Source organism: Psammomys obesus, unplaced genomic scaffold (genome assembly GCF_907164565.1).
Source record: "Psammomys obesus unplaced genomic scaffold, mPsaObe1.curated_primary_1811, whole genome shotgun sequence".
In the NCBI taxonomy this organism is placed as follows: domain Eukaryota; kingdom Metazoa; phylum Chordata; class Mammalia; order Rodentia; family Muridae; genus Psammomys; species Psammomys obesus.
Window position 1 is genome coordinate 32,124,431 of NW_026585644.1, and position 13,602 is coordinate 32,138,032.

Sequence of the window (13,602 nt, forward strand, 5' to 3'; positions counted from 1 at the left end):
TAACAGCCCACCAGAAATTTAAGCGCATTTATAAAGGAAAGTGTTTTACCATATTTCAGCTAACACTGGGGCCGGCAGACCTGATTGTAAGAAAAAAGTACGGGCTTGATCACCTGAAAGTAATAAACACAAAAGCCAAGTGGTACATTAGTAAATAGAATTATTCCAATACTTATGAATAATAACAGTTGACAAATGCCAACTGTTGATTTAGCTCTAATCATTAAAGAATATGTGTTACAAATATATATACAAGGTTATTTATATTTTAGAGCAATGTAAGTCACCACTAACATTGTATTAATCAGTGAAGAAATAGTTCATTATTCATCTTTGATTTTTCACCCTAAAGAAGTTCTATAATTAAAACTGCCCAGTGCTAGGGAAACATCCCCCTCATGGGTTTCCCCATATTTTTTATGCATGCTTGCTGTACACATCAAGACACAAAACCCAATTCCTCTTTGCTTGGGTTTTCAGAACCAGGCTTATAAATGAAAACTCTTGAAAACTGCAGTAATTATGTCTCCCACTGGAACAAAGAGCAAACTTGCTACATAATGATAGCTTTTCCAAGCTCAGTGTTCTCCTGCAGCACCCACAGCATGCAGAGTATCTTTCTGACACTCTGTATTATCCTGGTCAGACTCAGGGAACAGAGGAAACCCACAGAAACAGGGCCACAGCCACGCTGCCAGCTGTGCTGTTAGTGGTAAAGTCCTGATTCGGGAATCTCAGATCTTCTAGTAGCCATGGATGATAACTGGCCATTATTAGCTTAGAGGCAAAATAGTCAAACTCTGACAGCAGGTAAGGTATAGCAGGAATACAAATGATATCAGACTATAATGAATAAGAGAAGAGATTCCAAAGTCAGCCTGAAAAGTATCACCAGTAGTCATCATGAGAGCCTTGGACACATTTCCTATCATGTCTCAGTCTAGGCTTTACCCTGTGTGAATAGACGAACACAGTTCTGCCTCACTGGGGTGCGCAAAGATGACATGTAGTAATGCACAGTACAAAGTCGACAAATGGTGTAGTGTCATTACTGTGACAACTGTTATGTATAAAATATTAAGATGCAGCAGCACAGAAATGGAAAAAAACAAAAGAAACCCAAATCATCACGTTTTTCTGTTTGTTTGTTTGTTTGTTTGTATTGGTGGTCTTTCTACAAAACAAGTGTTAACACCAACAATTAATATTTAACAAGGCTCAAAAGACAGGGAGATAGCATTATGGAAACAGATTCCAGCGCTTTGGGATGCCACATGCCTGCAATCCAAGCACATAGAAGAGGCTGAGGAAGGAGGATAACATGTTGAAAAGCTAGTCTAAGCTATACAGCAAGACCCTTTCCCAAAACAATAAACAAACAACAGAGCCTAAATAAATACAAAATTTAAAAAGTTTCCAGGAGGTAGGGGGGAAATCTCTGGGAAATATATGTTATAAGAAAAAAAAAAACTTCTTGAAATAATCAGTTTCCTGACCACCATTTAGAATTCAAGAAAAGAACTCCCATATGCCAAATTTAATCAACAAATTAAGACTGTTTAAGTTTTAAAGTATTTTTTTTTAGTTCTAGAGTTTTGATACATATGGATTTTATTACTTAACACAAATTCCATGGCAGTTATTAAAACTAACTATAAGATACATGAACAGAAACATAATTTACAATAAATAGTATAACAAAGGATAAACACAAACCTGTTATGAAACCTCCTGAAGGCTTGAGGTTATCAAACTGTTTGTCATGCTTAGTGCGTTCTTCAGATGTAATAGCCCACATATTTGGCCCTCCTAAAACATATATGAAAGGGCAAGGTATTACATACAGTATATACACGAGCCTGCTCAAAATAGTATGTCCATAAGATTGCAAAATTCTAGCATGCAAATATGAATATTAAGCACCCATTTGTTTGGTGAAACTATTTAAGGTCTGAAGGACATAAAAAGTAGAATTCTATCAACTACATACAGCAACCCTAAGGCTTTTCAGTCACTCACTCAGTTAACATCAATTGAAAAATAACTGCATACCATTCACAAGGATGAGGTAAATACTGGCAATAAAAAGATTAGAATATTTTTCTCACTTTCAAAGAATTCACACCCAGAAAACAAGTACCACCATTTACTGTGTTAACTGTGAAAGACCCTAAGCACAAGTATGACAAAAGCTGTGGAAGTGTAAGTTAGAAACATTAGAAGTGAGATAACAGGAAAGATTAAGACCGAAGCAGAGGTCAGAAGCTGTGGCATTTTGCCATGTGCCATGGTAGTATAAGAACACTTCCCTCACACAAAAAGGATGTGGTTTGGGATGTGCAAGATGCTTCAAGTGCACCAAAGAGGCTACTACCAGCTAAGGAAGCATGTGAGAACAGAAAGTAGCAGGAAATAACTAGTCTAGATTAATTGCAAAGGATCATTTTCTTTTTCCTTCATCACTGGGGACTAAACCTAAGGCCTCCCTGGCCTAGGTAAGATGCCTACCACCAAGCTATAACCCTATCCTCCATTTTAGACTCTCTCTCAAGGTCAGGGCAGATGTCACTTCCTTCAGGAGGACCTGGTATCTCTAGATGACAACAACTGCTTTCTCTCTTGCACGTTCTCAAGAGAGAGACCATGCTTCTGCAGATGCTGTCTGATGTCCATCCGCTCTACAGACTCTGAGGCCTGGGAACAGGGGTTTTGCATGTTTACCTTTCCATTCCAAGAACCAGTGGAGTACTCAAAAAAGATTCAGAAAAAAACTGTCTGATTCTATAAAAGGATCAACAGAGGAAAAAAAAAAAGTGTCTACTACATAGATCAGGCTGGAGGGAACACAACATTCACAAAGTCACCCTTTGTTGCCTGCCCTTCACATACAATCACAGCAGTTTCTGGAGGAGGCTTTGGAAAGCTTTATACATTCACCTTGGCTAATAATCACCTAGACATCACTTCTGGCTACTCTTTCTGTTCACTCAACGTCTGCCAACAAACGTCTGTATTTACATACATAAACTCTCTCTCACACACACACACACACACACACACACATACTGTCCACACTGAGTAAAAAAAAATCAGTGTTACAATGGCAATTTTCAAGAAAGACCTACTCTAATTTTAGATGCTAAAACTGATTTGATAACACATTTTTCTTAGCCCTAAATGACTAAATTTAAAAAACTATACAAAGAAGAGTTAGAGTTAAAAATAAAGAAACAAATATGCTGAAGAACTAAGGATCTAAAACAGCTAAACCTATACACTGCTGAAGTAAACACATGTGTAGTAACACTTTCTTTGTCTTATCAGCTTATTATCAGAGAAACTGAGCATATTATCCATGTATATGTAATATACCTACAATAAAATAACTCTAAACACGATCTTTCACCTTTTAATATTAGCAAAATAAACCCAGTACACAGAGAAGGCCAGTGTGTGGGGACAAATGACTAAGAACAAATAGAATGATATACACGTGTAAAAATTCCATTAAAAAACTGTCCTGTGACGAGAAAGACAACTATGTATTATAGAACATAAGTTTTATTTACTATGTATAATTTTGGGAAAACACTGATTAAAAAGTTGAAAGTGACAACAAAAGATGAGAACAGCTGTGAGCCCTGATGACGTCATGTAGTTATATGCAGTAGTTCATTAACCACAACAGCACATTATAAGTTAGGGTACTACTATGGAGAAGGAAACTAAAAGTAATGGTGAAAAAGTAATGTTTGAGATAACACAGTAAGTAACAGAACAGAGATTAAGAATTAGCTAAGAATTAGCCCAGTGGAAGAGTGTGTGGCTAGCATGCACAAGGCCTTGGATTTGGATGCCAGCATGAGAAAAACACAAAAACAAAACTCAACCACATAGGAACTGAGGTTAGATCTGGGGTAGCCTGAACTCCCTAAACTATATGAGCTCTAGCATACATGACAAGATGCTCCAACTCTCTGTACTATAGCAGTCACCTCTGTAGCCTAGGCATACCTTGGCTCAAAGGGTTTCTACAGAGACCACATGGAATATGCAACATACCTACAATAAAATAATGACTGAAGAATAACAACACAAAGTATAATGACATACACATTTAAAAAAAACTTTCTTTTTTGTATGCTAACCTAAAAAACTAATTAAAATTTTTGAAAAAATGGGAAAAAAAAAAGTCTCACCAGGTAGCCCTGGTTGGCTTGGAACTTCCTATGTAGATGAAGTGGCATCAAACTCAACAGAATTCTACATGTCTCTGCCTGGGATTATAGCTGTGCACCACCATGCCTGGCTACAGTGCTCTTTTATATACAACTATCTGTACAACTTTTCTTGGATACTTGTCTTCAGAGTAGTAAACTCAACCAGCCTGTTAATATTTGTTGCTTAATTCCTCACGACTCCAAGCAATAATCATGACCCCTTCATATTCACTCACTCAATAAAGAGAACAAAAACAAATACATGAACCCCTTTTTGAAGGTGCTCACAGCCTTTTTAATATTTTAAGACTCTACCACCAAGAAAATCACAAAAAATAGTCACTTTTACTCTGATTAACATTATCTGCAAATAGAAACATTCAGTAAGTGAGTTAGGACATGGAATAAGTTAAATCATGTTCAAATAACTTTCAAAACAAAGGACCACTTTAAAATTTAAAATATTAATATACCAAGAATTTCTAGAAATTAGTTAACCTCAAAATAAAAAAATTCAGAAAATGTATGTGATTCAAAGCAAATTTTTAAATAGTTAATACAATTCTTGCATTTTTGTCACTGAATGTTTTGTTTGTTTTTAATCATTTTTATATATAATATAATGGGTTACATAATACACAAATATTTATGGATTGAAATAACGACTGGGATTATATTGCTTATATGTTTGATTTTTAAACCTCACTAATATGCTGGTTGAAGTTTGTAAGTAAACTGAGTTTAGCAAAAACTTTTTCATATGAGCACAGAAATCCTCAAACCTGGATAGAGCATTGCTGTCTTAATCTTAAACTTCTATATCACTCACTATAGAAAAATAATAATTATTTAATTTTAAAAATGTCTGTAGCATCAATCCCTATAATTCTACATCATTTCCACAATGGAAACAATATTCACTTTAATCTTACAAAGTTTTAAATTACATGTATTAATTGATTGGGAGGGGCACAAGCTAGGCAGTGTGAGGTCAGAAGGCAACTTGTAGGAGTCACTTCTCTCCTACCATACAGATCTCAGATATCAAACACAGGTTGTTAAGTTAAATAATTACACACTATAAACACTAAATAATATAAATATTCATAAAGAAAAATGTAATCTTATATTTGCATTACTGAATGAATCTTGTTATCCTGATCTGTTTACAGTCATCTGTCAACTAAAAACACCCTGACTACTGACTTAAGGGCACCCAGCTTTTGTCCTGAAGTTCATGAATCAAGTAGAATATACCTTTACGTTATTTTCAATGTGCAATGGAAAGCACATATCCCAGCTACTACCAAAAATGCTTCAACAGAAATTTGGAATTTACTGCATAGCAGTAAGAAAATACAAGTATTGCTCTAAAATGCTCTGTGTTTTCAATCAGAATACTTGCAAGTTTTACAATTGAAAAGTCAAAATTATCTACAAAAATATTTCAAACAACAGGCTCACCACCACAACAAAGCCCACATCCTCTCATCCTACCATGCAGTTACTTACCATTCATAGCTGTGGGAAACTGAGCCATCATGGTCCTGAATTTTTCTTGCAGCTCTCAGCCATCTGCAACATGAGGACACGATGCCATTAATACAAGGGCAGCTTAGAGCACTGTCTGTCCCCTTTAGCATACACGCCCAACAAAAACCACCACGGAGCTCCTGCTGCTGCTGAACAGGCAGAATGCATGGTGGGGATGAAGAAGGGACTCTGCTGGCAACAGTGCTGCCTTTAGTACATGGCCATCTAAAAGAACAGTATATGCAACAGCCAATGTGAAATCCAGAAACCCTTGGCATTAACCAGTATTTTTGTAGAAATAAACTCAGGAGAGAGAAAGCTGTTATAACTAGGCAAGGACTGACTTAAGGAAACCAACTGCATGAAGTAAGTATACTAAGAATAACATGGAAATCCATAATATTCTTCTTTAATCCCCATCAAGAAATGCATCCAAAATAAATATAGTACTGCTTTTTAATTAAGCTCTAGAGGCGTAAAAAAGTCTTGAGAGTATATTGCAAAGTGTACGGACACATACATAAAGTTTAACAGTAATTACGAAAAAGCATCACAATTATTAAACTACATGTGTATTTAAATAGTACACTAGTAAGAGAAGGGTCTTTGTAGATAACAACTCTAGGTTTAGAGCTACCTGGCTCTATTCCTAACGGTGATTATAGAAAAGGTTTGTTGTTGTTGTTGTTTTAACTTTTTTCAGGTCTTAGATTGCTTGTCTAGAATACTCTGGATCAGTATTTTTTAATTTATTTATTCTTTTATTAATTACAATTTATTAACTTTGTATCCCAGCTCTCATTCCCTTCCCTCATTCCCTCCCAACCCCACCCTCCCTCCCTCATCTCCTCCCATGCCCCTCCCCCAGTCCCTAATAGGGGAGGTCCTCCTCCTCTTCCATCTGACCCTGGCCTATCAGGTCTCATCAGGACTGGCTACATTGTCTTCTTCTGTGGCCTGGTAAGCCTGCTCCCCCCTCAGGTGATCAAAGAGCCAGCCACTGAGTTCACATCAGAGACAGTCCCTGTTCCCCTTTCTAGGACCACACTTAGAGACTGAGCTGCCATGGGCTACATCTGTGCAGGGGTTCTAGCTTATCTCCATGCATGGTCCTTGGATAGAATATCAGTCAAAAAGACCCCTGTGCCCAGTTTTTTGTTGTTGTTGTTCTGTTGCTCTCCTTGTGGAGCCCCTGTCCCCTCCAGGTCTTTCTATCTCTCCCTTCTTTCATAAGATTCCCTGCAGTCTGCCCAAAGTTTGGCCACTAGTCTCAGCATCTGCTTTGATACCTTGCTGGGTAGAGTCTTTCAGAGGCCCTCTGGGGTAGGCTCTCTCCCTCTTCCAATGTCCATCCTGTGTGCCATTCTGAGTGAGGATTGATCATCTTAGTCAGAGTCCTCCTTGCTTAGCTTCTTTAGGTATGCAGATTTTAGTATGTTTATCCTATATTATATGTCTAATCTCCACTTATAAGTGAGTATATACCATGTGTGTCTTTCTGCTTCTGGGATACCTCACTCAGGATGATCTTTTCTAATTCCCACCATTTGCCTGCAAATTTCATGATGTCCTTGTTTTTAATTGCTGAGTAGTATTCCATTGTGTAAATGTACCACAATTTCTGTATCCATTCCTCAGTTGAGGGACATATGTGTTGTTTCCAGATTCTGGTTATTAAAAATAAAGCTGCTACAAACATGGTTGAGCAAATGTCCTTGTTGTATACTTGAGCATCTTTTGGATATATGCCTAGGAGTGATATAGCTGGATCTTGAGGTAGTACTATTCCTAATTGTCTGAGAAAACGCCAGATTGATTTCCAAAAGTGGTTGTACAAGTTTACATTCCCACCAGTAATGGAAAAGGGTTTCCATTCTCTCCACATTCTCTCCAGCATGTGTTGTCACTTGAGTTTTTGATCTTAGCCATTCTCATGGGTGTAAGGTGAAATCTCAGGGTCGTTTTGATTTGCATTTCCCTGATGACTAAGGATGTTGAGCATTTTTTTATGTGTTCCTCTACCATTTGATATTCCTCTACTGAGAATTCTCTGTTTAGCTCTGTACCCCATTTTTTAATTGGATTACTTGATTTGTTGCTTTTTAACTTTTTGAGTTCTTTGTATATTCTGACTATTCTGACTATTAGCCCTCTGTCAAAGTATTACATAACCTAGTACACTGCCTGACATATAGTGTGTATTCAGTAAATGACTGCTATTTTTTTAAACATCCAGAGAAAGTGAAGTATTATTTTGACTATAAATAAATGCAAAATTCAAAATTTGTTTCAAGAATCTTGAAGATAGAATTAGTCAAGAACAGTTAAAAGACTACTTAGTACCTTATTTATCTAAATCATTTAATCATTAATAGTTTTATGAGTCTCAGAAAAATACTTAGGTGATTTTAAACAAAGCAATCAGGAATGCTTCGCGTGAAGCTATCACCAGAAAAACTGGCTGATGAATTGTCAAAATGTGCTGTTTCAAGGTACCATTACATTATGATTTCACTATCCTAGCCACCATCCTATGCTACCGAGGATCCAATCCTCTAATGACTTAGATAAATATGGTTACATTTCATGTTTATTTAGTGATTTGTAGCGACAAAAAAAAAAAAAAAAAAAAAAAAAAAAAAACCTGGTACACAAATCCAAATAATTTATTTACAAAAAAAAAATTGACAGCTGCCTTTCCTCCTACAGAGCAAACCAATTCATGTATTAAATGTTAGCCACATTATGTGGTGAGCAAAAGGAGAAGTGATTAGAATGGTTAATGGCAAAAAGCATCCATCCACACAATAAAGAAAGCCAGGACAGCCAGTGGAATGGGTAAACCTCCACAAAGGCTTGAGATGGCACTGGCAATTTTGCTCTATACGTCTATCCTCCTGTCAAAATACATGCTCATCCTTAGCTGACAATGAGCTTGATGGCAGTGGATTATAAACCTGTTACCTCTTATGCTTTTTTGGGTAGGAGAAAATTTATCATGAACTTGTTAGTTTTCTTCATTCCTTTCTTTAAAAAGATAAACTCCAAGTATTGGAGTTATTGACAGAAAATTAATGTCCAAACTCAGGTAGAGTGACTGGGACGCCTATAGAAGGTACGGTCTTGAGCCTTACAGGATGAGTAAGACTTAGTTCTAATTATAAGGTTAAAAATCTTGAATTTAGCTGGGCGCAGTGGCACAAGCCTGAATCCCAGCATTCTGGTAGGCAGAGGCATTCGGATCTTTTTGAGTTTGAAGCCAGTCTGGTCTACAAAGTGAGTCCAGGACAGCCAAGGCTACACAGAGAAACCATGTCTCAAAAAACAAAAACAAACAAAAAATTTTTAAAAAATCTTAAATTTAACTGCATCAGTTTTAAAAGGGTTTTTGGAAAGGAAATACATCTCATTTAACATAGATAATCTATTATGAAGAAACCAGGGCAAGTTGAAACAAAACCTGGTACCCACAGAGGCAGCTGGAAGAGATAAGGTAAGCTAGAAAAACAGTACAGGGTTCAAAAGAAGCAGAACTCACTGGTTCTCTGGAAATGAGTGACTATGTAATAAAAGGAAACAGAGAGACAACTCTCAGAATTATATAATGTTAAGTTGGGATGACCAGATAAAAAAGTTAACGCAAAGGAACTCACCAACTTTTTATGACTATAATTTCCTTAAATACAGAACAATTCTACCAACACATTTTACTTCTTCCATGTAAATGATAATAGCAACATAAAAGAAAAATAACATTCATGCCTGAAAGTTGCTTATCCACTTAGATGTATAGCATCAAACACCTTTGTCTTACTAGACTCCTGTAATAGGCAATGTTTAAACATGGGAGACAGTTGTCCAAAGCATTATCTGTAACACACTATGTCACCGTCTACAGCATTATATATAACATGCTATGTAATTATCTAAAGCAACAAACACAGTATCAATGATGGCTGAGATAACAGAAAGACCAACGGAGAACAGAATCCCACACAGACAGAAAGTCTTTAATTAGTTAAGGTCTAAACTTACAAACCATCTGTCTAGAACTTTTGGCTGAGTATCAGGTATTTTGTGAAGATAACAAAATGCCATGTGGTGGATACTCAATTATCACATTTATAATCCTGAAATAAAATTAGAAAATAACCTAATAATACAATGAAAAGGAAGGGCAAGCCTCCTGGGCTAAGGTAAAAGTACTAGTATTATAGATCTTTTCCACCTCATATGTGGAATTCACCTATTCATGTATGCAAGCACCATAGTGCAGCATTTATACACATATATACCATTCAGTTGCTTCTGGTACCATCTGATTATGGTATATTTGTATATTATGGTATATATGATTATGGTATATAGTACATTTGTTGAAATCAGTAAGCTTTTAAAGTATACCACTGCATCTGTTTTAGTTACATTAATTTTCTGTCTCATCTTAGAATCACTGATTGCAGCATGCTTAACATGGTTTACTAGCAGACTTGGGCAGAAATACTAATAACTGGGCTCGAGACAGAGCTCATAAATAGTGTGCTTGTCTAGCATACACAAGGCCTTGGTTTTAATCCCTAGTGCTACACAAGAAATAATTATAATTGAAATTTTCAAAAGATGACAGACCACATAAGTCTGTTTCATATTTTTAAAATAATTGCTAACATTTGCTTAATGTTATCTATTAATTCAATACACTTCAATTAATCACCTACCATGTATCATGTTCAATCAGAACATTCTCTACCTGGTAGATAACAGGTATCAAGCAAAGACTCATTTGGTTGGATTTAATCCAAATGCAATCTGGAGATGTCACCAAATATAATTTCATTAGAATCCAACATTCCAGTTCTGCACATGGAGCTTCAGATGCCCAGGTGCTAGGTATACTGTAATATACTCCTGAAAAAACCTTGCAAGGCAGATATCTTACTCATCTCACAGATGAAGGGATGAAGAGCCTAAATTACTTGCCCAAATGCAATGCCATGAAACAATGAGAGTCCAAGCCTCTGTCATTGTAAAGCCTGTGAACGTCTCCCTTTGATTCTATGTAGCTTTTTCCTATCCTAAATGAATATAATGATGATGGCAAGGTCATATGTTCATACAGGCAGAGGTGAAGTTAACATTGATACATTTTAAGGAAGAAGAAAAGCCTGACTAGGCTGCCACGGCACCCAAGGCTACATCAAATAAATTAGGAGTACTGACTGTTTCTGGCTTCTTGACATAAAACTCTGAAGGGAAAGTAACTAACCAGCACCGCCTCAGTTACACGATTCGTGGGTGTCCAACAAATACCTTGCTCTACATGTGGAGAGGATAATGTGCAACAACGGGCAGTTTGCAGTGATGATTTGAACTGATTTTTACTCCTGTGAAGCACTGGAGAAACCCTACCTGGTAAATAACAGGTATCAGGCCAAGACTCATTTGGTTGGATTTATTCCAAATGCAATCTGGAGATGTCACCAAATATAATTTTGGGATTGGAATATATGATCCCGAAGAGAGAAAAAAGTAGGACTGCTAGACCTACAGTCATAGACACTTCTATAATGGGTCTTTAGGACCCAGGAAAAAAATATAGCCATTTTAAATTAAGAGTGGCTCAGTAAAGGTTGGAAGCTTTGTTTGTTTAGAAGCACACAATTATAGAAAGGAAAAATTATAGCCATTTAGTCTAAAGGCCACAATTTTCAAGATAGGAAAACTAAAAGAGTGTACAAGCCCACAAGTTAGTAAGCAAAAATTTACCTAGAAACACATACCTCCAGTCCAGAGTTCTGTTTGTAAAACAGTTCCCTAATCTGACCAAGCATATGACTGGGAACTTTAAAGATTCAACAGACATCTGGGATCATCACTTGAGACCGGGAGTCAGTAGCATGTCACTATGTGCATTAAGAGAACCTTCTAGAACAGTTCTCTGCCCCTGAAATGTGCTCACACAGCTACTAGTTTTGGTCTCCCCTCCCCCAACCTCACTAGTGTTCCACTCCTGTTTAAACTATCCCAGTACTTACAAGTTAGGGTCTAAAGTTTGTGGGTGAAATTTGGGGCCTTTCAGAACTTTAATCCAATCTACTTTACCTATCACCCCACCTTGAAAGATGTGGGTATCAACCTTTCTTGAAATAGGGATGCTTTTTTTCTGCCTTGTTCCTTCATAAAGAAGTGGTGTCTGTCACAGACACCATGCTGGCTTCTCATCCTCCTTGACAGTTAATTACTATCTCCTACATATGTCTGTAACATTATTCAAACACAATAATCTCTTTTATCATACTGCACTTCAATTTTACATTACCCTTGTTTAACTGTGTCACATGCCCTGGACACAGGTCATTTTTATTTAGTTTGGTATGCCTAGTTCTTAAACCAAATCTCTCAGAGAAAATACTTTTAAATACTTGAGTTTGAGACCAACTCTGGTCTATGGAGTGAGCTCCAGGACAGCCAGTGCTACATAGTGAGAGGCTATCTCAAAAACAAAACAACAACACAAAGAGGTTTGTTGTGAACGGAAGGAGAGGGTGGGAGGAGAGGCATGCATTTTTGTTTATTTTTTGAGACAGGATTTCTCTGTATAGCCTTGGCTGTTCTAGACTCACTCTGTAGATCAGGCTGGCCTTGAACTCACAAAGATTCACTTGCCTGTTCCTCCCAGAATGCTGGGAGTAGAGGCCTGCAGCACCCACCACGCCCAGCTGAGGCATGAGTTAAGGAAGAATACTGTATTTACTTTTTAGACAGGGAAACAAAACTACTTTTCTAGAGAAAATGAAAATCTCCAAAAGGAGTGAAAAGAAAATTATCTATATAAGTGGAATTAGCTCTTGAGCACAAAGTTACACCATAGGACAGATGCCCTTGGCTCTGGGAATAAAGTTCAGATACGGCAACATAGATGAATATGGACATTTACAAGGCTGGAAGCAGAAAAATAGGTTCAGAGAAAAACAGGTTTCTTTTCTGCCACTCTTTTTTTTTTCTCCCTCTCTTTTAAAGGAAGAGCTGAAGACTAATTTCTTAGGATTTCTAGTGTCTAAGTGAAAATTTCCTTTCTGAGATAGAAAAAGGAAAAGTCATATATAAATCAGTTCCCAAGAATTAGGCAAACATGTGTACATTCAAAGAGACCTTGGCCCTACACTGTCAGACATTTCTTAAATGAACGAACAAGGGGAAGATTGTGTAAATGAAGGTAAGCAATATGGATGAGTCCTGTCGTCTGAGAAAATAAAAGATAACTTATTCACATTTGATAATAACAACACAATGTAAGGGACCAAAAACACCTAGTGATACAAATGTAAATACTTTCTAAAAAGAAGCTTAATCTCTGATCACCTCCCGCTAGGGGGTGTAGCCTTGCCAGGCTACAGTCCAGATAAGACTTGGTAGGATAGGGTCAAATAGAAGAGAAGGTCCTCCCCTATCAGTGGACTAGGGAAGAGGCATTGAGGGAGAAAAGGGAGGGAGGGTGGGATTGGGAGGAGACAAGGGAGGGAGACACAGCCCAGATACAAATTGAATTAATTGTAATAAATGATAATAAAAAAGGCTTGTCAAATAGAAATAAAACATGTATTTTATAAGAAAAAAATTAGCTTAAAAACCATATATATATCCTCACACAGATTTAAAATGAAAATCCAATATCAAGATAACAGTCATTAATAGATTTGAATATATTTTTCCAGATATTTTCTTGCTTATATACCAGGAAACACTAGTTTTATAAGAAAGAAAGAGAGTGAGAAATAGAGAGAGAGAAAGAAAGAGAAGAAAGAAAGAAAGAAAGAAAGAAAGAAAGAAAGAAAGAAAGAAAGAAAGA

The 13,602-nt window shown here is 36.8% G+C and overlaps 1 protein-coding gene across 2 annotated transcripts in view; it reads right to left on the reverse strand.

Annotated features, from left to right (window-relative positions):
• Positions 1-13,602, reverse strand: part of Itsn2 (intersectin 2) — a 111,278-nt gene that overhangs the window by 82,537 nt on the left and 15,139 nt on the right. For both annotated transcript variants that reach the window (XM_055626135.1, XM_055626126.1), the window contains exons 2-4: positions 5,733-5,795; positions 1,717-1,809; positions 50-113 (exon numbers count right to left, since the gene is read on the reverse strand). In XM_055626135.1, coding sequence (XP_055482110.1) covers positions 50-113; positions 1,717-1,809; positions 5,733-5,763 — 188 coding nt within the window. In that variant the 5' untranslated portion in view covers positions 5,764-5,795. The remainder of the gene's footprint in view (positions 1-49; positions 114-1,716; positions 1,810-5,732; positions 5,796-13,602) is intronic.